The sequence below is a fragment of the Staurois parvus genome, unplaced genomic scaffold, assembly GCF_062004578.1.
Source record: "Staurois parvus isolate SC_StPar_1 unplaced genomic scaffold, SC_StPar_1.0 ptg000636l, whole genome shotgun sequence".
Classification (NCBI taxonomy): Eukaryota; Metazoa; Chordata; class Amphibia; order Anura; family Ranidae; genus Staurois; species Staurois parvus.
Genome location: NW_028318432.1, coordinates 934,979 through 960,000, shown reverse-complemented (window position 1 = coordinate 960,000; position 25,022 = coordinate 934,979). Strand labels below are relative to the sequence as shown.

The window sequence follows — 25,022 nt, the reverse complement described above, 5'->3', positions numbered from 1 at the left end:
AAACGCTTGATGCTGCTAAAAACACCTAGGCGCATTCAGCACTCAAATCTTTATTCATTTTAATAGCCAGAAGAAATTATTATTTTGACAATGAAATGCATTAATGTAAAACTCTTGACGCCTGTAAAAACGCACCTGAAAGCTTTAGACACTTTTACAAGCCTCAGTCTTTTTTTCTGCCAAAAACACTGCTGGGAGGAGGAAAGACTTCTAGGCCAGTTTGCAAAATGCCCTGTGTGCATGAGGCCTTATTGTCAAAGCTTAATTGAACTAGCTGACGTTAGAAGCTGACTGGTTACTAGGCACAGCTGCACCAAATTCTGAGTGCTTGTCTATCCAGTCCTGTGATTTACACAGCTCTGCCCTGCTGCTTACAGGTCTTGTCCCTCCCCCAGCCTATGACTGGGCAGTAAAAATGAAAAGCAGCAGACTGATGAGCTCATCGCTCTATCACTCTGCTCTCTCCTCCTATTAGCATGCTCTTGTTATTCTACACTGCAGCTCAACTAACTGGCTCCTCATACTGCCCTCTACTGTATATGAGACAGTAAAACTGTAAGCTTGGCTACTGCTTTAGTGGAAGTCTAGGGTCTGGTTTTGCTATCTGGCAGGGTGCCTGTGATCACAAGCACGTAACGCTATCCTCAAGTGAAGAGAGACTGCGGTCCGGATTGGACTCAACACCTCTGGTGTCACATGTCTGCATCCACAGCCTAATATGAGTTACAGTGTATCCAGAAAGTACTCACAGCGCTTAACTTTTGCCACATTTTGTTATGTTACAGCCTTATTCCAAAATGAATTACATTTGTTTTTTTCCCCCTCAACATTCTACAAACAATACCCCATAATGACAACCTGAAAGAAGTTTGTTTTGAAATCTTAGCAAGTTATATATAAAAAAAACAAAAAAAAAAAACACACACACAGACACAAGTATTCACAGCCTTTGCCATGACACTCAAAATTGAGCTCTGGTGCATCCTGTTCCCACTGATCATCCTTGAGATGTTTCCACAACTTGATTGGAGTCCACCTGTGGGAAATTCAGTTGATTGGACATGATTAGGAAAGACATAAACCTGTCTATATAAAAGGTCCCATAGATTAGAATGCATGTAAGAGCTCAAACCAAGCCATGAAGTCCAAGGAATTGTCCGTAGACCTCTGAGACAGGATTGTATCAAGGGTACAAAAACATTTCTGTAGCATTGAAGGTCCCAATGAGCACAATGGCCTCCATCATCCAAAAATGGAATGAGTTTGGAACCACCAGGAATCTTCCTAGAGCGGGCCACCCAGCCAAAATGAGCAATCGAGGGGCCTTAGCCAGGGAGGTAACCAAGCACCCGATGGTCACTCTGAAAGAGCGCCAGCGTTTCTCTGCGGAGAGAGAACCTTACAGAAGAAGAACAACCATCTCTGCAGCACTCCACCAATCAGGCCTGTATGGTATAGTAGCCAGATGGAGGCCACTCCTCCATAAAAGGCAAATGGCAGCCCGCCTGGAGTTTGTCAAAAGGCACATGAGGGACTCAGACCATGAGAAACAAAACTCTCTGGTCTGATGAAACAAAGATTGAACTCTTTGGCCTGAATGCCAAGCGTCATGTCTGGAGGAAACCAGGCACCGCTCACCACCTGGCCAATACCATCCCTACAGTAAACATGGTGGTGGCAGCATCATTCTATTGGGATGTTTTTCAGCGGCAGGAACTGGGAGACTAGTCCGGATCGAAGGAAAGATGAATGCAGCAATGCACAGAGACATCCTTGATGAAAACCTGTTTCAGAGCGCTCTGGACCTTAGACTGGGGCGACGATTCATCTTTCAACAGGACAACGACCCTAAGCACACAGCCCACATAACAAAGGAGTGGCTACGGGCCAACTCTGTGAATGTCCTGGAGTGGCCCAGCCAGAACCCAGACTTGAACATCTCTGGAGAGATCTGAAAATGGCTGTGCACTGATGCTCCCCATCCAATATGATGGAGCTTGAGAGGTACTGCAAAGAAGAATGGGAGAAATTGCCCAAAAATAGGTGTGCCAAGCTTGTAGCATCATACTCAAAATGACTTGAGGCTGTAATTGGTGCTAAAGGTGCTTCAACAAAGTATTGAGCAAAGGCTGTGAATACTTAGTACGTGTTTTTTTTTTCGTTTTTAATAAATTGCAAAGATTTCAAAATGAACGTCTTTCATGTTGTCAAGCTGGGGTATTGTTTGTAGAATGTTGAGGGGGAAAAATGAATTTAATCCATTTTGGAATAAGGCCGTAACATAACAAAATGTGGCAAAAGTTAAGCGCTGTGAATACTTTCTGGATGCACTGTATTCCTCTCTTCCTATATAACTACAGGATCCAGCAGTACCGTAGGGGCAGAGGATGACATATTACACTGCAGAAGATACAGGCATCCAACACTCCCATAAGAGACTGGTGGAAGCTGCACTGCTGGAAGGGAGAGGAGTCAGGGGGCAAAGGTCACGCGAGGGGAGTGTATACTAAATATTCTCCTGCAGTGAGCTTTTATTTATTTTTTTTTTTTTTAAGCGGACCTTAACTCAAAAAGAAAAAAAAAAAAAAGGAAAACCTTTCCACCATCCCAACCCTCCCAATTTATTTATTTCAGGTACTTATATAGTGCCGTCAATTTACGCAGCGCTTTACACATGTATATTGTACATTCACATCAGTCCCTAACCTTCAAGGGGCGTACAATCTAAGGTAATTCACTGCTGACCCCCTCATTGTCTAAGAATTATTATACAGGATTTATATAGCGCCAACAGTTTGCTCAGCACTTTACAATATAACGGGAGACAATACAGCAACAACACAGGAGGGTTAGGAGGGCCCTGCTCCTTGGAGCTTACAATCTAAGAGATTATGTGAAGCCCACTTCTACTGCCTCCTAAGATACCGATGCCAGAAACCCCAGTAGATGCCATGTAATCAGGGGCCTGCTGCGAGAACCAAGAAAATAGTTGGCTCTCTAAACAAAGATGGCGGCACAGCTGCGACATGCTTGGTCATGTTAACTAGCCCCTTTATACAACCGTGGAAGTGTCCACAATTCTGGGGAGCAGTCATATTTGTGGCTAGCTTTAGCCGAACTCATGATTCAGTATTCTATAGTGTGAAACACATTAGGGGTCTCACTCCTCCTGCTGTACCGCATATGATTTTATAGATATACCACAAAAAAGAAGTTGATTTTACCAGAGTGTTGTCACCCATGATCTATACACTCACTGGCCACTACACCTGGCTAGTACCGGGTTGGACCCCCTTTTGCCTTCAGAGCTGCCTTAATTATCCATGGCATAGATTCAACAAAGTGTTGGAAACATTCCTCAGAGATTTTAGTTCATATTGACATGATAGCATCACGTAGTTGCTGCAGATTTGTCGGTAGCACATCCATGAACCATTGATACAAGACGTGATGGATCCATGCTTTCATATTCATATTGTGTACGCCAAATTCTGACCCTACCATCTGAATGTTGCAGCTGAAATCAAGACTCATCAGACCAGGCAACGTTTTTACAATCTTCCATTGTCCAATTTTGGTGAGCGAATTGTAGCCTCTGTTTACTGTTCTTAGTTGACAGGAGTCCTCTTCTGCTGCTGTAGCCCATCTGCTTCACAGTTTGACGTTTTGTGTGTTCAAAGAAGGTATTCTGCATACCTTGGCTGTAATGAGTGGGTAGTTGAGTTACTGTTGTCTATCATCTGGAACCAGTCTGCCCATTCTCCTCTGATCTCTGACATCAACAAGGCATTTTCGTCCACACAACTACCACTCACTGGATTTTTTCTCTTTTTTGAACCATTCATTGTAAACCCTGGAGATGATCCCAGTAGATCAGCAGTTTTTGAAATACTCAGACCAGCAAGTCTGGCACCAACCATGCCATGTTCAAAGTCACTTAAATCCCCTTTCTTTTCCATTCCGATGCTTGGTTTGAACTTCAGCAAGTAGTCTTCTAGATGCCCATGCTGCCATATGATTGGCTGATTAGCAATTTGTTTTACCAAGCAATTGAACATGTGCACCTAATAAAATGGCCGGTGAGTGTACATAGTCTTATGTAGGCCATAGATGGGTCGAAAATCGGCCGATTTTTCGGCCGAAAATAAAATCGGCCGATTTTGGGATCGTTAGTGGGCGATTTGGTCGGCCGTTTTTCGGTATTTTGGCCGTTTTTTTTTTTCGGTAAAGTTGGAAAAAAAAAATCGGCCGATTTTCGCGGCAATTAGTGGGCAAATCGGCCGATTTTTTACCGATAAAAAATCTGCGCATGAGCAGTGACCTGCAAGAGGAAGACAAAAAGAAGAAAAAGAAGAAGAAGAAGAAGAGGAAGAGGAAGAGGAAGAAGAAGAGGAAGAAGAGGAAGAGGAAGAAGAAGAAGAAGAAGAGGAAGAAGAAGAAGAGGAAGAAGAAGAAGAAGAAGGAGGAAGAAGAGGAAGAGGAGGAAGAAGAGGAAGAAGAAGAAGAAGAGGAGGAAGAGGATGAAGAAGAAGAAGAAGAGGATGAAGAAGAAGAAGAAGAGGATGAAGAAGAAGAAGAAGAGGATGAAGAAGAAGAAGATGAAGAAGAAGAAGAAGAGGATGAAGAAGAGGATGAGGAAGAGGAAGAGGATGAAGAAGAAGAAGAAGAAGAAGGAGGATGAGGATGAAGAAGAAGAAGGAGGATGAGGATGAAGAAGAAGAAGAAGAAGAAGTAGGATGAAAATAAGAAGAATTCCAGTCCAGCAAAAAGTGTCTCTGCAGAGAGCTCCCCTATTTCTGACAGTTCTCTGACATTTACAGCGGTTGAAACATTGTATTTATTTGTTTCCGAATAAAAACATCTGTATCCTAAATGGAAACAAATAGATACAATGTTTCAACGGCTGTAAATGTGAAGGAACTGTCAGAGAACTGTCAGAAATAGCGGAGCTCTCTGCAGGGACACTTTTTGCCGGCTGTAGAAGGGCTGAAAATCGGCCGATTTTTTTTTACCATTGATGGTAACGTCGGCCGCTTGAACGACCGAATTTTCGTTTTTTAAAAGAAAAATCTGCCGTTTTTCTCCCCATCTATGGCCTGCATTAGTTGTACCTGTGCTGAAGTATACACCTATAGCAAGGAAATCAGCAAGAAAGAAAAGCATCTGCTCAAAGCAACCAGATTGCCCCAAGTTAATGCCCCACGGAATTAAACCTAATTAATAAGCACTGACCCCCCTTCTCTCTAGATTTCATTTCCCATTGTTCATACGTAAGCCCCCAGGTGGTGTTTTTTTTCCTTCACAGAAATAATTTGCTTCTCCACCTTTTGTTTTCTATGTAGATGTATCATGTGTGGAAAAAGTGTGCATGTTCCACGCTCGAAGCATGCAAAAAAGGGAAAAACAAAAAAAGTCACCAAAATTAATAATCACCTTTCTAATGAAAACAATCAGAATTTCAATCAAATTGAATGAAACCGTGAGAAAAAAAAAAAAGCTAATTGTGAAGGCCAATTGTTTCTCAAGGACATTGCTGCACTAAAATATTAATGCTGATGAAGGTAGCCATGTCATCCTTGTATGACACCGATGTGACTTATTACACAAAGGTATTCCCAGCTGCTTCACCAGATAACAGAACACTACAGGCTGCCACCAAAGACCACTGAAAGGTGTATAAAAGGAAAGCAAAAAAGAGGGGTGGTGGGGCATATGTTACCACATGGAATTGGCATGCAGCTTTTAAAAGCCCCCAGCGATGTGTGCCCACATGTTAAACACCCCAATAAGTCCCCTACTGGGGACACAGCGGTGTTCAGAGTGGAGCATATAACCTAGTACTGTACAAAGCCAAGTGCTGTGGATTATATACACCATAACAGCACAGTGTACAGCAGTGTTTCTCAACTCCAGTCCTCATGGACCCCCAACAGGTCATGTTTTCAGGATTGCCCTCAGATGAAACAGCTGTGGTAATTACTAAGGCAGTGAAACTGATCAAATCACCTGTGCAAAATAATGGAAATCCTGAAAACATGACCTGTCGGGGGTCCATGAGGACTGGAGTTGAGAAACACTGGTGTACAGCAAGGCGTGACACATTTGCTCTAAATCCAGGAGCCAGCTAAAAAAGTTAGAAGCTGTTTTTTTAAATCAGCTGCCTAATGTCTGGAACTGCATTTCTGGGGTGTCAAGCAATAGGAATTGCTCATGCCTGGTGCCAGGCCCGGAATGGGACACAAAATAGGCATGGGCACTTTAGACAGAACAGCCCAGACACCTTTGGCGCCCCCCCACCTACTTTTCTTACCTCACGTCAAAATGAGGCATGAAATGGACCTGGAGCGCACTCTTCTGTACCCTAGATTGCATGTCAAATGAGAGTGTGGGGAGGCAAGGCATGTAGCCAATCCACATTGTATCCATCCCTCGAAATGTTTGTGGTTGGTGTCCTGGCCCCCCTGTCGGTTATTGGCCGAGCCCTGAAGCCATACAAGCTGTAGCTAGCAGCGTTTTTTGAGCATGCACGGTGGCATCTCTATTATACACAGGATTTATATAGCGCCAACAGTTTGCTCAGCGCTTTACAATATAAAGGGAGACAATACAGCAACAATACAGTTCAATACAAGAGGGATAGAAAGGCCCTGATCCTGGGAGCTTACAATCTAAGAGATGACGGCTTTTGTTTGTGTTACGATGCCCGGCTTGTGTGCTGTCCCCCATGTCCCTGCACAGAAAACAGAAGATGAGCTACAAGTACGAGGCGCCATGGACCGTGCATGCCATGAATGTATTTATTACAGATACTTATACAGCGCCATCAATTTACACAGCACTTTACATATTACATATTGTACATTCACATCAGTCCCTAACCCGCAAGAAGATTACAATCTAAGGTCCCTAACTCACATTCATACATACACATACTAGGGCCAATTTAGACAGGAGCCAATTAACCTACCAGCATGTCTTTGGAGTGTGGGAGGAAACCCACACAGGTGCAGGAGGAAACCCCCGCCAACACAAGGAGACCATGCAAACTCCAGGCAGGCAGTGCCATGGTTGGGATTCAAACCAGTGACCCTAGTGCTGCTAGATGGAAGTGCTAACCACTTAGCAACCACCAGACGTGCGGTTGGCTCCGGACAGTCTTGTGAAGGAATATAATAAGGTAACCAGGGGCTGAGAGAAGGAAAAAGAAAGAAAACAAGACTCATTGAAAGTAAGTTCACCTTTATAGAAAATCTGTAAGATGACCTTACAACGGACCCCCTCCCCATCCCGCTGTAGCAGTGTCCCGCCATCCGCCGCTGTCAGGCGCTGGGCCACTACTTCACCGGTCTAGGGATTTGAAATCCCCACAGCTTTCTCTCCTCCCAGCACTGACAGGATGAGCTCGGCGGATTCTGATTAGAATGCCTCTTGTCCATACACGCTGAGAGGTATGGATAGGAGATTAAGCCACAGGGATTTCAAATCCCTGGATCAGTGAAGTGGTGTCCTGTTGCCTGACAGCGGATGGCTGAAAAAAGCCCAGGCGCCAGAACACAAATTTCTAGTCACCGTGGCAACCTGAAGCCTGTAACATACAGCACAGTCTACAGAGTGGAGCAATGTGGGATATGTAGCATACAGCAGAGTGTACAGAGGGGGTAGTACTGCTGATTGTACAATGCTTAATACACAGAACATTGGACACAGTGGAACAATATGGAGTATATAATGTCAAGCACAATGTACAAAGGGTAGGAGTGTTTACTATACAACATACAGCAGTGTACACTCTACAGGATGTGGAGAATAGAACAAAAAGTGGAGAATAGAACAAAAAGTGGAGAATAGAACAAAAAGGATAATGTACAGTTTTGCACAAACATTTGCATACCCTGGCAGAAATTGCGAAATTTTGGCATTGATATTGAAATCATAACGGATCCTGCCAAAAAGATGGTCTTCTATTTAAGGATAGTGATCATATGCACTGAGCAGGCTAGATACTGAGCCATGGGGAGCAGAAAAGAACTGTCAAAAGACCTGTGCAACAAGGTAATAGAACTTTGGAAATCTTTTTAGATCCTTTTTTCATTTTTATAAAGCCTTGAACTTGCCAGTCAGTACTGTTCAATCAGCTATTGGAAAATATCAGGGATCTCGATACCAAGCCAAGTACAGGTAGACCAAGAAATATTGCAGCCACAGTTGCCTTTAGAATTGTTCGGGATACAAAGAAATCCCACAGGTAACCTCCGGAGAAATACAGGCTGCTCTGGAATTAGAGGGCATGGTTGTTTTGAAGGGGCACAATATGAGGATACATGAACAAAAACGAGCCGCATGGTTAATTTGCCAGAAAGAAACCTTTACTGCACCAATGCCACAAAAAAACCCAGTGAGGTGTGTCAAGGTGTTGTTGGCATATTGTAACTGGACTTTTAGTAGCATTGGCGCAGTAACACAACTATGTGATAATAAGTGGCTTCATATAATCACTATCCTCAAATAAAGAACTGGGTTTTATTTAATCATCAGTCATATTTTCAATATCAATGCCAAAATGTCACGATTTCTGCCAGGGTATGCAAACGTTTGAGCATAACTGTATACAGTCAGGCAATGTGGAGTACAGTGTAGTATGGCGTATACAACATCCAGCACAGTGTCCAAAAGGGAAAGAGTGTGAAGTATGCAATTTCTAGCACAGTGTATCGTGCATCTGGAGTATATAACAAACAGCACATCCTACACAGTCAAGTGGTTTACAGTACACAGCATACAACACAGTATACAAGAGGAAACACACAATATCAAGACAGGAGCAGAGCTATGTGGAGTACACAAAATGTGCAGCGCAGTGTACAAAGCAGATAAAAGGGGTTATATAGCACATACAGCTCAGTGTACAAAGCAGATAAAGGGGTTATATAGAACATACAGCTCAGTGTACACAGTCAAGCAATGTAGGGTACATTCCATACAACGCAGTGTACAGGATGAAACCGTATCAAACACAGAGCAGAGCAGCATGCAGTACACAGAAACCCTATGGGATGGATGTACTAAATGTAAATAGACTGTGCACTATGCAAGAGCAGTTGCTCTCATTTCCCCCAGCGTTTAGTGAATGTGGTGAAGCTCTGCTGATTTCCATCATCCAATCAGGTGCAAGCCAAAATGCTGTTTTAATTTTCCTTGCACCTGAATGGGAATCCTGTACAAAATGGAGCTTCATCACATTCACTAAACTCTGAGGAAAAAGAATAAACTGCACTTGCAAAGTGCACAGTCTATTTGCCATTAGTAAATCCACTCCTATATTTCACACAAGTCCATTAGCCTTTTAAATATATTACATTAGCAGAGCGACGACTAGACATCTTGTACAGCAAAGTATCTTGCAAGCCAAACTAATTTTCCATTTCAATCTTCCTTCTTTTAACCCTCGGTTCACATCCATGCAGCCGTGTGGGCCGCATTTTGCACGGGCACGAGAACCCATTCATTTGAATGGACTCCCGTGCCCGTGACACGCAAGGAAGAAGTCCCTGCACTTCTTTGGAAAACGCAGCCCGCACGGGAACCTCGGTTCCTAGTACGGTTGCGTTTTCCAGTGCGGGCAGCGTGCCATTAGAACTAATGGCACCCACCTGCGGGTCTGCATGTCTCTGTGTGGGTGGTGCAGCTGCACGGATTTTCGTGCGGATCCGCAGCGGCACCACCCGCACAGATATGAACCTAGGGTAAATGATTAAATGGACCGTGCTGAAAGAAATGGAAATGCTAATTGCCTGGCTGGCTGTGATGCTAAGTAGGGGCTACATCACACTAGTGCTGGAAACTCACTATCAACAAGATCACTAAAAGTCTACTTACTGGTAGATACCCGTTCAGCATGAATTGGCTGACTTTTGTCCCGTGTGTACAGTTGCCTGACTGACAGAAGCCAGTCTCATGGCCGTCTTCTGTCAAAACAGACATGCTGGAAAACCAGCATCCAGCCCACATCCGATCAGAGCAGGCAGCTAATGGCTGAGAGCACTGATCAGTGTGTTGTGGCGGGGGGGGCACCTCAGGGGAGAACGCTTGTGTTAGTATGACAATTTCTCATTTTTTTCAGTTTAGCTCACTGGTTTGAATGGGGGAAAAAAATAAAAAAAAAAAAATCAACTTCTATCGTGTGCCAAGCTTTATTTCGGAGTTCAGTTTTAACGGACTGTGGCACATGTGTGAGCCCAATGGGGAGATTTTTCCTACTTCCTGTCCTGGAAAAGGAGGGGAAATCTTAAATGGTACAGCTGTCAGCATAATAGCTGCACTTTAGGTACAGCTAGTACGAATGTTCAAAATCTTTATATTTGCTTCCCACATTATTCCATGTGCAAACAAAAGAGCTGAGCGCCAGCACTATGAGCCAATCAGGAAGCATTTCATGCACTCTTCTCTTCCAGGAAAGCTAACACTCGGTATTACAGTACTACACCATCAGCACAATCTGTTCCTGACAAACAGCTCAGTCACAGGTTATCAGTACAGGTAGAAGGAGGAAAGACATTATAGTGTATGTAAACTTACTGTACTGGTCTTGTGCAATGTGTGAACCGGAGTAAATGCTTTTACTGGCAAAATGTATATGTAAACTCTCACTTTGTAAAACAACACATTCAGGTTAAAATAGAAATACAAAGGCAAAACATCTGTGTATAGGTAATAAAAACATTATACATACCTTTTCCCCCCTTTTGTTTCTATAAGTGATCACATACCCTCTGTTCTCAGCTTCATAACAAGCTGAGAGAGCTGTGGGAGGCAAGACAGCCGTACATTGGTCTTCCCAGTGAATGGCTGTGCGGGTGGGGGTGGGGGCATGTCAGCACAACAGGCCAAGTTCTCAGCACAGCTAGAGAAGTGATCACACTGTGCTTTTTATACCTAGTGTGGTCAGTTTTTAGTAGGAAAGCAGTAGGGACTGGCAGGAACACCAGGGATTTCCCACAAAGGAAGCAATACAATACAATTTCATGGTACAGAAGGCACATGTCAGGGATATTAAAATGGTAGGTTTACATATTCTTTAACTGAAGGTTGGCCTCTTTAGCTGCACTCCACCTTTACCATAGGGAAAAGTGACAAGTGGTTCACGTGCTAAAATGTTTCTAGATTTTATATCAGGGTCTCAGGGAATAGAGTGCAGAATTGTTTTTTTAGGGCACACTCTGGATTGGTGTGATGTGCTACATTACCGCATGTAGCAAACGCTGCTTTTTCAGTTGTACCTACAGGTATGCCTATATTAAGTCTTACCTGTGAGTACACAGGATATCCCCTAAACATGCACCGTTTAGGAGCGATTCACTGCTGCTGCAGCCGGTGAAGTCACCGATGCATGCGCTCTGAAGGGACAGCATATTCATGCCACAGGATTGACGTCATCGTGGCTCGGCCAAAGCCTGCAAACCCAGAAGGAAGACTGGGTGAAGATGGAAGCCTTGTCAGCAGTGACAGTGTGCCACTGGAGGGCTTGGTTTTTCAGGTAAGGCTCTCATACTGAGATGATACACAAAGCATACTAGCACATTACAACAGGTGTACATAAAAAAAAAAAAAAAAAAAAAAAAAAAAAGAAGAAAGAAAGGACTACCGCTTCAACATGCATTTATTTAGGGCAGTTCATTCCTTTTAATTGAGCTGCCAGACATATTTTAACCACTTCCTGTCCAGACACTTTTACCCCCTTCCTGTCCAGGGCAATTTTCAGCTTTCAGCGCTATCACACTTTGAATGACAATTGCGCGGTCATGCAATACTGTACCCATATGAATTTTTTACCATTTTTTTGAAACAGATAAAGCTTTATTTTGGTGGTATTTATTCGCTGCTGGGATTTTTATTTTTTTTGCTATGTAAATGAAAACGTCCAAAAAGTTTGAAAAAAAGTGTTTTTTTTTATAAAACTTTGCAATAAATAATATTTCATCATAAATCTTGGCCAACATTTATTCCGTTATTTTTTTAGTAAAAAAAAAAAAAAAAAAATCCAAATTAGTTTATAACCAAAAATTATAATTTTTAAACTTTTTTTTACATTTTTATATTATTTTTTTTACATACTGTCACCCTAGCAGTACAGTGTCACCATGGTGACACTGTACTACTTGTGGGGGATGAAGTTTTTTTTTTGTTTTGTTTTTTTACACTGATTGCTTTTACACCCATATAGGATGTAAAAGCAATCATTTCTCTTTCTCTCTGGCTGCATTCTTGCAGTCATTGAGAAGTACTGAGTGAGCTGTGATTGGTCACAGCTTGTCACATGGTACAAGGATGTTGTGAATAGCCTTGTACCATGTGACCTCTGTGATCATTCACAGATTTCACACGTAGTAAGCAATGATGTCACTTGTGACATCTTGCTTACTACTTTGCATGTGATCACTGATTGGCCAATCAGTGATCACATGATCGGGACCTCGTACAGAGGCCCCGTCCAACGATCGGTGTTTCACTGTGTCCAGAGGACACAGCGGGCACCGGATCGCGGTGCTGCGCGCTTCCAGGGAGTGCGCACAGCTAGAAAAGGGAGGGTGCTGTTTATGAACGGCAACCCGCCCCTGCACTGCCACTGCCCTGCCGTTTATAAACAGCAAACCGGACGGCAAATGGTTAATGGACATCCACTATTTATTACTATGCAGTACCCAACAACAGATGTTTTGAGTGTCTTGCTCATGGGTGTCAAACTGGCGACCCTCCAGCTGTGGCCAAACTACAAGTCCCAGGAGGCATTGCAAGATTTACAGTTACAAGCATGACTCCCAAAGGTAGAGGCATGATGGGACTTGTAGTTTAATACCAGCTGGAGGGCCACCAGTTTGATACCCCTGGTCTAGCTGCACTGAGGTGCCAATTAAAAAGAAATGATACCACATTGCACTATACTTAACAGGAACTCCACTTCTGTTGAGAACAAAAAATATTCCTCTCGGGGTAGTCAATGTACATAGCAGGGATTTTGAGAAACTTTGTTGCAAATTTCTCTCTCTGTGCTCAGAAGAAAAAGCTGTTTTTGTGCAGAGCGAATCTGAATGGGGTGACGTTTTAATTATTATTTATTACATGTACTTATATAGCACCGTCAATTTATGCAGTGCTATATATATATATATATATATATATATATATATATATATATGTATGTATGTATTACATTCACATCAGTCCCTAACCCTCAAAGGGCGTACAATCTAAGGTCCCTAACTCACATTCATACACACACATACCGGGGCCAATTTAAACAAGATCCAATTAACATACCTGCATGTTTGTAGAGCGTGGGAGGAAACTGGAGTACCCAGAGGAACCCACACAGGGAGAACATACAAACTCCAGTCAGGTGGTGCTGTGGTTGGGATTTGAACCAACGACCCTAGTACTGCCAGGCGGAAGTGCTAACCATGTAGCCAGTGTGCATTATTAATCAGCACTTGCAATATTCTAATGAGGAAAGTTGAAGGATCTGCATCCTTTAGAAGTTACTAACCCTTTGGCAGTGTCTCACCAAAGATGACATTTTTGTTGCAGCGGATGCCTAAAATCTGGCTTTTATCTTAGTGCAGACTTCTGAGAAAATCAGTGAACCAAACAACAAGGAAATGGCATTTCTGGGAGCGATTTGTGCACAAATGGTGTACAGAACACCTTCAGGTAGCCACATTGCATTTTACAAAAATTTACAGCGCTGCAAAAAAAGGAAGTGGAATGTTTTAATAACATTCAATTATAATATGACTTGCGTTGTAATTGTATATTATGGGTTTTTTTCCCCTTTTGTTTTTTGAATTGCTATATTTTTTTTTCCAAACAAAAGTGGAGTTACCCTTTATGCAGGCCATACACTGGTAGACTTTCAAACATACATTCATATGAAAATTCTCAGTATATTTGAAGGCTTGGCAAATGTTGTTCAAAATTAATTTAAAATTTTGTCTACGTCTAACATTCAAATTTTGGAACAAATGGACTTAACCAAACAAAAACCACATGAACTGTTAGAAATGTAATCATTTGAGAAACATTTTCCCATCCTGCTCCTTCAAATTTTCTCATCACTGCAGTCAAACACAAATGTCCATTTGACCCCACTGATGTTTAGAAAATCAAAAGAATGTTCTTAAAATGTAGAATTTCAAACAATATTCTACTAGTGTATGGGCAGCTTTAGATTTGTTGCTCCAATGTGAAATGAAATGTATTACTACAACGCAACAGTCTAACTGGTCCCTGAGGGCCGGTTCACACCATGAACGCACATGCGCCTGTGTCGTGTGTTTTGACAGGCTGCAAAAAGTAGTGTTTGAGCTACTTTTAAAAAAGCACAGCATCAAACTGCTGTACCATACCGCATCTGCAATCTGTGTTTGAGATGCCATTAATAATACATTGGAACTCCCATGCAGATCGCAAGGGCTGTGCGCTTGAATGTGGTGCGGGAAACGCGCAAGGAACAAACAGAAAGCCCATACAGAGGTACATGCTGAAAGCTGGAGGACACGTCTGCAGGAGCCCGCATTGTTCCCATGAACCACTAATCACGGGTGCAAGGCTTTCTAAGCTCCTGCAGGAAAAAAATAAATGCTTTTTTCTGTAAAAATATGTGCATTTATTATTTATTCTGCAAAGCAGGGTGGATAAAAATCAATGATAAAAAAAAAAAAAAAAAAAAAAAAAAAAAAAAAAAAAAAAAAAAAAAAAAAAATCGGATTTTTTTTATTTAAATCGGATTTTTTGGAATAAAATGCTTTTTGAGGAAAATATATTACCATCCAAAGGTTATTCCATCATGAAATAAAGATTAGTTTTTTAATTATGTAGAATAAGGCTGTATATGTTTAATTTTTTTGGTAAATAAATTCCATGAATCCATTCACAATGTCATGCTCTTCCAGAGGTTTTTGTAAGATTATTGGGCAGTTTCTCTGCCTACAAGATATTATCACAGATGATTGGTTTACTTTTGCAGTTATCAAAACTGAATTTGACTCAGCGGAGATCACATGCCTCTTCACAGCAAGAATGTTATAACATGAAGAGTTAAGAAAAAGACCTTCATCCTAACTTCTACAAACCTATGAATACAGAATCAACCCCTTCAGTGCTAAGTTTCAAGAAGTTCAGTGAATAGAATAGAAACAATATTTTTCTGATTGTTTGGAGTGGAATAGATCTGCACAAGAAGAAAGTGAAACTAAGTGTGAGGAGGAAGGGGCTGACAGTCCAAGTTTCTTAAAATATATAGATTTTGTTTAGCCGAATTAGTTACCAAACATGGATGTTTAAGCAAATCACATATGCTGGAATATTATTGTTTCAGTTGAATAAATCTATTTAAATTGTTATTAAGGTAATGATTATTTTTCTCCTTCCTAAGTACAACAAGAAAGTTGTCCAAATATGAATGATTAACCTATTAAACTGGGGATAAAAAAACTAATCTGAAAAGTTGTTATTCTAAAAATCTTCATCTACTTGCATATTAAAGTTATACCAGCAAGAATTAGTCTTTATGTAGAAAACTAGGATTTAAATCAAGCCTTACTGACTAGTGATTTAAATCAAATCCACCCTGCTGTAAAGATAAACTTATCCTTTAAGCTGGTGCCATAATCACTGCCCCAGGCTTCCTGATTCAGGATGGCTCCTTTCCCCTTGTAGCATCCTATGGAGCCACCCTTGTATGCAGAGACTAGAGCTGTGTCTCCCTACACTGTGTGCCTCAATAGAAACATGCATTCTTCATAGCCTGGGACAGCAAAGCGCTCCCCTGCTCCTCCCCCTCCTTCTGCAAGCTAGCAGACTGACTGGAGACCGTACTATCCACTGTTAACCATTTCCTGGGAAAATAGACTAGAAGTTCAGGGAAGCGGCACTGAAACAGAAGCCAAAAGCATTGAAAGTTGTAAACTGCAAGTGCTGGGGTAAGAATTTAACAAATAGCTCCGTGGTGAATGTTTATTTTATTGTGCTCAATGTGATACACAAAAAAAAAAAAAAAAAAACGTTTGAGGGTTTAATACTACTTGCACGTTCTGTAGCGACCGGGTAGTGCTGACAGTGTTAGTGAGTCACCCATTCAGGGCAGAGTGAGAGTGTCTCCCGATAGCCCCCCATCCCCAGTCGCTCTGCCTTGTCATCTCCATGTTCTGTCTCACAGATCGGGGGGTTCCAGGTATGGGGGGGAATATGTGAGAATACTTGTGTACAAACATGCAGGAGGGAGATCAACCACCCTGCTAAGCTCTGACACCAGCTGACACCAGAGCTTACTCAGGGTAGACTCCTGTACCGGGGAGGTGACTGTTAAAGCCGGCCATAGAACATGTATTATTTTTATGTTACCAACATGGCTTCTGTTCCTGCTCCCACTTTTACTTCTGGTAAGTTATTTTGGTTTGGTTTTGTAACAACTTGTATGCACTGTGGATTCAACCATACATTTATGGTTGGCCTTACCACTTGTGCTAGTACTTTGAAGGGGTCCTGCTTTGGTATTATATTAAGTTTTTTCTTTTTGTACTTCCCTTCTAATAAAAATATTATAGAACAAAAAAAAAAAAAGCCGGCCACAGATGGATTGAATCTCGGCCTGTTCAGTAGGGCCAAGTTATGATCCATCTATGGGCAGGCTGGTTACAGTGAAGTCAATCAAGCGATCGACTTACCAGCCTATAAGATTTTTTGCATGCGATCACTGCAGCAGTGATCACAGAGTTCTGCTGGCAGGGAAGGCTCCCTGCTGGTACAACACAATAGCACTGCAGGAGGGATTCCCCCATCAACACAGACTGTGCTGATGGTGAAAAAAATTAGCGTTTTGTTTTCCCTGCAACCCATGGTTGCAGGAAAGAAAACTGCACCGCCTATGGATTGCTTAAGTGATGCATTGCCCATGCAGATTTCTTTTTCCCCAATTGTCAGCATACAATAAAAACTTGGTGCTAACCATCCTTTGGTCCCATTCACTGTATCACTGTTGGAGTCTGTGGCTCAGCACAAGCTCCTCGTGTTGCCTATGACTGATGTTGAATGGAGTATACAGAGATCTCCTCTTACAATTGTAACACTGATGTATTTATGGATCTGGTTTGGGCCAGAGGAAACACTGAACACTTCTATGTAAAGGGATGAAAACAACCCAGCACAATGAGACCATGTGCTGTATGGAGGCACAGGGGCAAAATAACTGCCTTGCAGCACCTGGGTCCCAGGCTCAAATGCTGGCTTCCACAATCAAAACGTACAGGAGAACTGACATGAAAAGGTTGTGCAGTCTGTGTGACTGTATATAGTGAGGACATTACAGCCTGGTATCACTATGACAGTCACTGATGTGATAAGTGACATTGGGCCCATTAAGGTGCTTGATACAGTATTCCTGGGACAATGTACACACAAAATTAGAGACAGTGTACACTGAAGCCTTTACAAACACCAACTGAAGTCTGCAGCACTAATGCCCAACTAAGAACAGACATTGGCTCCTTCTCTGGACCTGTTGGTTTGCTTTAATACAAAGATTGTAAAAAGCTTTATTATTTTTTTAAAAATAAAAAATAAACATGTTATACTTATGTGCTCTGTGCTATAGTTTTGCACAGAGCAGCCCCAATCCTCCTATTCTACTAGCACTTTAAAATTTACCTACTAAAGTTCAGTGCATGTATAAGGTCTGTTTTTAGACTGAAATACGATACGTAAGTTTGCCATGGAATATTTTTGTTCCTATATGCAATAAAGAAGATTTTTGTATTCACCTGTTGCCGACATTTTTGGAATTGGACTCCCAATACAGCCTCTTAGCTGTATATTTACAGCGTGAGATCTAAGGCACTGCTACCTCTGACTGCTAGTCTCAAGGTATCTGGAGTGAAATCTGGTGAGGTCACCACTGTACTTCTCACTGTTCTCCTTGATGACATGAGGAAGCAAAGCCCCACCTCTACCAGTACTGCTGACTGGTTATTTGCACTGTGCATGGATTTTTTTTTTTTTTTTTTTTGGGATACCACCAAAACATATCGGCCGAAAATAAATGTATCGGTATCTTGCAAATAGGAAAAATTTTGCTAATACAGGGGACTGTGTGTACTGCAGATGTGAAGGGGGGGGGTCACTATAGGTCAGTGCTGGTTTTTAGATGCAATTGCCGGGTTTTTCTTTTCCTTCACTAGGATGCTTCAATAGCGGCCTTCAGCTCTTCTGCATTGTTCGGTCTCATGTCTCTCATCTTTCTCTTGGCAATGCCCCATAGATCTCTATGGGGTTCAGGTCAGGCAAGTTTGCTGGCCAATCAAGCACAGTAATCCCACGGTCACTGAACCAGGTTTTGGTGCTTTTGGCAGTGTGGGCAGGTGCAAAGTCCTGCTGGAAAATGAAGTCAGCATCCCCATAAAGCTCGTCTGCAGAAGGAAGCATGAAGTGCTCTAAAATCTCCTGGTAGACGGCGGCATTGACCCTGGACTTAATGAAGCATAGTGGACCAACACCAGCAGATGACATGGCTCCTCAAATCAACACAGACTGTGGAAACTTCACACTGGACTTTAAGCATCTTGCAGTGTGTGCCTCTCCATTCTTCCTCCATACTCTGGGTCCCTGGTTTCCAAATGAGATGCAAAAGTTGCTCTCATCAGAAAAGAGGACTTTGGACCACTGAGCAACAGACCAGGTCTGTTTTTTTTTAGCCCAGGTAAGACACTTCTGACGTTGTTTGTTGTTCAGGAGCGGCTTGACAAGAGGAATACGACAATTGAAGCCCATGTCCAGGATCCGTCTGTGTGTGGTGGCTCTTGATGCACTGACTCCAGCCTCAGTCCACTCCTTGTGAAAGTCCCCAACACTTTTGAATGGCCTTTTCCTGACAATCCTCTCCAGGCTGCGGTCATGTGGATTGCTCTTCAGAAGGAACCACAAGCCTAAAAGAGCCCTAAAAGTTTGACTGGAGTTTTACAATGTATGATGAAAACACCTGAGCCATCACATAGCCCCATGATAGAACAATGAAACAGTGTATGAACTACATTCCCAACTGGTCGATGTTATGCATATTGGCCAATGCACAACCATGTGATGTGCAACAGAAGGATTACACCTGTTTCTCTTGTTTAGCACATAGAATTCACAGAAAGCGTGCAAAAAAAAAAAAAAAAAAGGGAGGGTGTCAGACTTCACTTTGGGCCCATTCACATGGTTGCCATAACATGCACAATTTCTCAAAGCACATTAAGTGCTTTGCTTAGTGGCACCCCAACACAATAAGTGCTCATTCACACAGAAGCTCAGCAGGAAAAGCCCTTTGTTTACTTTTCTGCACTCGTATTGAGATGCGTGCAGGCTGCCCCTATTAATGAATGGAAATGCTGTAGGGCTCTGCCAGGTCGCACAGACCTGGCTGAGACCTGCAGTGCTTCTCCACAAAGATGGCGACGCAGGACAAAGTCTGGGTTGGACAGAGGACAATACTGGACTCCATGGAGAAGTGAGTACATTATTTCTATATACATACAGGAATAAAAAAAATAAAACAAAAAACACAACAGTTAGGCTTCATGCACATAGCGTTAAAAAATGCCTCTTTTACAGGTGTTTATTTTTTTCGGCCTCTAAACGCACCTCTATGTTATCCTATCTGTCCATGAACACAAAGGTCTATTACAGGAGTTTCAGAAGAGGAGGTGGTTTACAGGCCGAGAATAAAATCATCACCAGCTCATTCAGAAGAGTGTATAAACAGAAAAAGCGTATGAATGCGTATAAATGTGCATTTACACTACACATGTTCAAGTGCGTTTGTGTGTTAATGCATTCTAATGGCAATAAATTAATATTCTGGACAGTAGAATGCATTAATGTGTCGTTAAACCCACATCATACAAAACAGTATTTCATGCTGTACATATTCACTCAGTCACTATGGGAATTGTTTTCTGTATTCTGCAAAAAACCTGCTTGATCCTGTTGTTCTCTGTCTCCCCCTTCTGTCCATGTCCCCACTGAAGTTGATTTTTCAGAACAGTGTTGGCAGCTACTGCACATGCTCAGTTTTCAGTGTATTTCTGTACTCCGCATTCCCTTCCTATCACATCTCACCAGCCCATGTGACAATAGAGCAACATATGTGGGCATATACACAGTGGTAAATGACAACCCGCTCCCTCCCTCCTCCTCCATGCCCACTAGCCAGCTAAACAGAATGGGGTGGGATATTACATCTTGATTGATGGAGGCTTCACCTCCCTGTTATTTATTCTAAGACACAGTCTGGAGGGGTGTGACACAGCCTGTGACTTGTATAAATCCGCCCACACCATGTTATTACCAAAAATAATAAAGATTTGATTTCAAATAAATATTTGTATGACAACTTAAACAGTTTATTGATATTATTTATTTTTACTCTGTATTCCAAAGGCAGTTTTTTGAACATGTGACCAGCAGCAGAGGACTAGAAGCTCCTTCTGCCACTATTTCCCTGCAGGCAGGCTGGGAAACAGCTGCATATTGATTAGGAAAAAAGGTACATAGATTTTTTTTTTTTCAAATAGTTAGGATGTCATCATCCACATACAGAAAGAAAAGGGATAATGTAAATTAAGCAGTGTGTGTTTAGTATCGGTTTAATGCCAAAAACATGAACACACTTAAATGCATGTGCAAAATGTGGCTTTTATCACAGTTTTCTAAGCCACTTTTCTCCTGGCAGGAGAAGAGGCATTTAGAGGAGCTGAGCAAACACTCCGTGTGTGAGGCCTTAAAGAAGAGCTCCAGTCTCATCTGTAAAAATTCGAAAGCCAGCAGCTACAAAAATTGTAGCTGCTGACTTATAATAAACAGAAACTCACCTGTCCCAGGATCCAGTGCTGTGCTCACCCCAGCCGTTCTCACCTCCTGTCTTTTGTCTCAGGCATTTTATCTGTGGGCACCCAGCTGTGACAGGGAGTGGAGGTGCTATGGAAAGAACTTCCACTCTGATCACCTAGGCGGTCAGAGCTGAAGTGGGAGAGGATACCTGTCAAAAATCGGGTACCTTCCCCCACCCCCCCCCCCCCAAAAAGTGCCATTTTTTACCACAAGTGGGGAAGGAGGACTTTCCTTTTTGGATGGAGCACCGCTCCAAATTAGGTGAAAGTGGAATTGCTCTTTACCTGCTTCCCTATCAGCAACAGTAAATATACGTCCTGGTAGGGAAGCAGTGAAACCGGGATCATGGCTGAGGCTACAAAAATTATCCCAGTATCATTTTTTTTTCAGCCGGCGATCCTCTATGAAGTAAAAGTAATCTGAGCGGCTAAGCAGCTGCTGGATTACTTTTCCAGGCGTACACCCCAACGTGCCGTTTACCGACACGGATGCACATGAAGCCCAGGATGTTATCTGCTGCTGCAACCCGGTTATCACAGATATGACCAAGGACCGGATCGTCCCTGGCCATCTCTATGATCCTGGGAGGCCGGAAGCAATATCAAAACATTACTGCCAGTTCTGGCGATTTAAACACTGCCATTTGTTTGCTGGAAAGCACGAAATCAATTTTGTTTGATCTCATGCTTTCCAGCATAGAGGTTAATAAACCTCAGATCTCTCCAAAAAGAGGACCTGTAATGACTAATTTCTATCACAAGCAAAGATTACATTCCTTGTGATAGGAAAAAAAGTGATGAAAAAGAACTTTAAAAAGAAACAGTATGTAAAAAAAAAAAATGTTTTAAGTGCTCCCTTCCTAGCAATCCTCACGGCCGCATATGTAAATGGTGTTTGCACCACATGTTAGGTATTGCCGCAAACATTATAGCGATAGCAATATTTCAAACACTCTTCTGTAACTCTAAATGGGTGAACTGTAAATATTTTTTAAGTGACGCCTATTGAGATTTTTAAGTTTTAGATTTTGTTCCCATAGTTGCAGCCACTCCCGCCACCCCACCTCTCTCTTACAGATAGTACAGGGGAACTTCTCCCCGTATTGTCTGTGAGATTTGAAAACAGTGGGGTCGTGCGGGGCTCCGCCGCCCACATGGCTGCTTCATTCATTCATGGACTTAGCAGCTGTGGGCTTGTAATTTTCAATGAGCTACCACGGTACTGTGGAGCGCCATGGTAGTTCATTGAAGCTTCCTGTCAGAATATCTGCTTGACCGTACATCCCGTACACCAAGCAAATATTCTGACAGGTCTGCAGGAGACCTGCATGACATCATCGATCTACTGATCCCTGGTGCAATGATTTCCAGGCTCCTTTGGACAAAAATAATAAAAGCACATTTATTTACCTGCAAAAATTTTTTTTAAAAAATGTGCATTTATTATTTTTGTCCAAAAGGTGAACTTATCCTTTAAGTACAGCAGTTTGCCACCATTCCATGAGTGTGCACAATTTTAAAGCCTGACATGTTTGGTGTCCATTTACTCGGCGTAACATCATCTTTTACATTTTGCAAAGAATTTAGCTTACGCATTATGTTTTTTTGCATTAGAATTCATTCAAATGTATTATTGCCAAAAAAAAAAAAAAAATTTAAGTTTGAAAAATCGCTGCATGGCAAAAAAAATTGCAACACCCATCGTTTTTTTCTCTAGGGCCTCTGCATATATATATATATATATATAATGTTTGGGGGCTTCTGAGGAATTTTCTAGCAAAAAAAATAAATTTTTTTTTAAATGTAGAAATGTCAGAATAGGCTTGGAAACCAAGTGGTTAAAGCGGAGCTCCATCCAAAAAGGGAAGTTCTGTTTTAAGGCCTTATCCCTAGCTCCCCATTAACAATTGGCACCTTTGGGTAGATTTTGACAGGTACCCGCTCCCATTCTGCCGCCATTGCATAGGTGATCAGAAGTGGAAGTTCTCTCCCCCTCCCCCACAGTCTTCTGGGACATGTGACAGGTCCCAGAGAACTGCGGGACCATTCACAAAACGCATCACTACTCATGCATGCGCAGTGGGCACCTAGTTGTGAAGCCATAAGCTGTCACAGCCGAGTGCCCACACTTAGCATGATGGCACCGGGGACACAGGACGGCCGGTGAAGCCGGCTGCGGAGAGGACACCGCTGGATCCTAGAACAGGTGAGTGTCTGTTTTTTTTTAAAAGTGAGCAGCTACGGTTTTCGACTCTTTTTTGCACCGGAGATACGCTTTATTCAGCAAAACGCACGCCATCGCAGTTTTAAAAAAAAAAAAGCAAACCGTGCAATGCGCACGGCAACGCCCCCCTACATTGCACACCAGCAGGGGGCACATTGTAGCCTGAAGGCTGCGGTGAACGATCCCTAAGGCCAATGGGAATTTTGCTGCCCTGCCTTCCTAACGCCCACTGACATCAGCTCTAAGTAAGTCCGGCAGCACTGTAACCCATAGCAACCGCTCCTGTGAACAGAACTGAAATCTGATTGGATACCAAGGTCTCCTCTGTCCACTTTTTCTTATGAAAAGGAAGTCACCACCAAGAAAAACACCTGGGTGAGAAGCCACTGCTGGACACTGACCCCGTAATGTGGCTGCCTGGGAGGGGCTGCTTCTATCAGGCTTCTCACACAGGTGCTGTGGTCCTGACAATGTCAGGGGAGGGCCAGAAGTTGCAGACCAGGACTTACCCACATCTGGGTCGAAGGGGTTGGAGGTGAAGAGCGGCATGGCTGCGGGGGAGGACGGGATGGGGGGGTCTCCTCAGGATGCTGGATCCGGGAATTCCTGCTGATCACTCCCCTCCTCCTGTCTGCCTGAGCATCAGCTCTCCAGAGGGGCCACACAGCTGCCTGGGCCACTGAGCATGCCGGGAAATGCGGCTGTCTATTCCATTGCCTGTCCCCACCAAGACATATAAAAGGCAGCGGCGCCGGGCTGTCCCCTCTTATTAATTAGGAGGGGAGACAAAGGAGACGGAGAGAGGAGCTTGTCAGCGACTCCCTGGACTGATGCTGGGATTGGAATTTGATGACGCTCCCTCTGGGGGGAGAAGGCGGAGACAGGTATTGCGCAGCCGCACTGCAGAGGGTGGGGGGGCTGACGAGATGATCAGGTTGTGCGCATGGGTAAGGGGGATACCCTGCCGATGCAAAAAAACAAAAAGCGGGTCATGTGATCACAGATTACCTGATAATAAACAACACCACGTGATGGAGTCCTGGTCACGTGGCCGGTCATTGCTCTCGTTTCATGTCCTCATCGGTGTCTCCTGTGTTCTTGTATATGAAATACACACGTCATCCATCCCCCGTGTTCAGTCCAGGGGCGGACTGACAACTCATGGGGCCCCCGGGCAATAGGGGATCATGGGGCCCCTGTGTCCTTGCCCAAACTCTAAAAAGCCTAAGAAAAATGTACCAGGGGCATCTCATGGGGCCCCCTACTGACCCCGGGGCCCTCGGGCAGTGCCCGAGTTTCCAAATGGTCAGTCCGCCCCTGGTGCAGTCACTCAGTCCTAATGTCTGGGACTCTTCACACCATTTGCTCTGAGATGTACTAGGCAGAGTTGTCCACCCCAGATACCAGGCACTGTGTCTTGTTTCCTTTGTCGTCCATTCACACCGCAGTGTTGTGCGCTGAAAAATTACTCTGAATAAAGCATACAGTGAAGGAGATAAGTATTTGATCCCCTGCTGGTTTTCAATGTTTGCCCCTCACACAGAAATGATCAGTCTAAAAATCAAATGGTAGGTGTATTGTAACACTGAGAGACAGAATAACAACAAACTCAGAAGAAATGCATGTCTAACAAATGATGGCTGATTTACATGTTCATGAGGGAAATAAGTATTTGATGCCCTATCATTCAGCAGGATTTCTGGCTACCCGGTGTCTTTCATACAGGTAACAAGCTGAGATTAGAAGCCCTCCTGAGATGTGTACAAACCTGGTGGCCAACTCCAGGAAACGTCTGACCTCTGTGATTGCCAACAAGGGATTTGCCAAGTACTAAGTTATGTTTTGTGAAGGGGATCAAATACTTATTTACTTCATGAACATGC

General features: G+C 43.0%; 1 protein-coding gene across 2 annotated transcripts in view; it reads right to left on the bottom strand.

The window, feature by feature from the left end:
* Nucleotides 1-24,028, bottom strand: part of STAM (signal transducing adaptor molecule) — a 70,329-nt gene extending 46,301 nt beyond the window's left edge. Inside the window, exon 1 of one of the 2 annotated variants that reach the window (XM_089693712.1) lies at nucleotides 23,649-24,028. In XM_089693712.1, the coding sequence (XP_089549838.1) occupies nucleotides 23,649-23,688 (40 nt within the window). In that variant the 5' untranslated portion in view covers nucleotides 23,689-24,028. The remainder of the gene's footprint in view (nucleotides 1-23,648) is intronic. The other variant, XM_089693711.1, reaches the window with a different exon arrangement.
* Nucleotides 24,029-25,022: the final 994 nt, after the last annotated feature.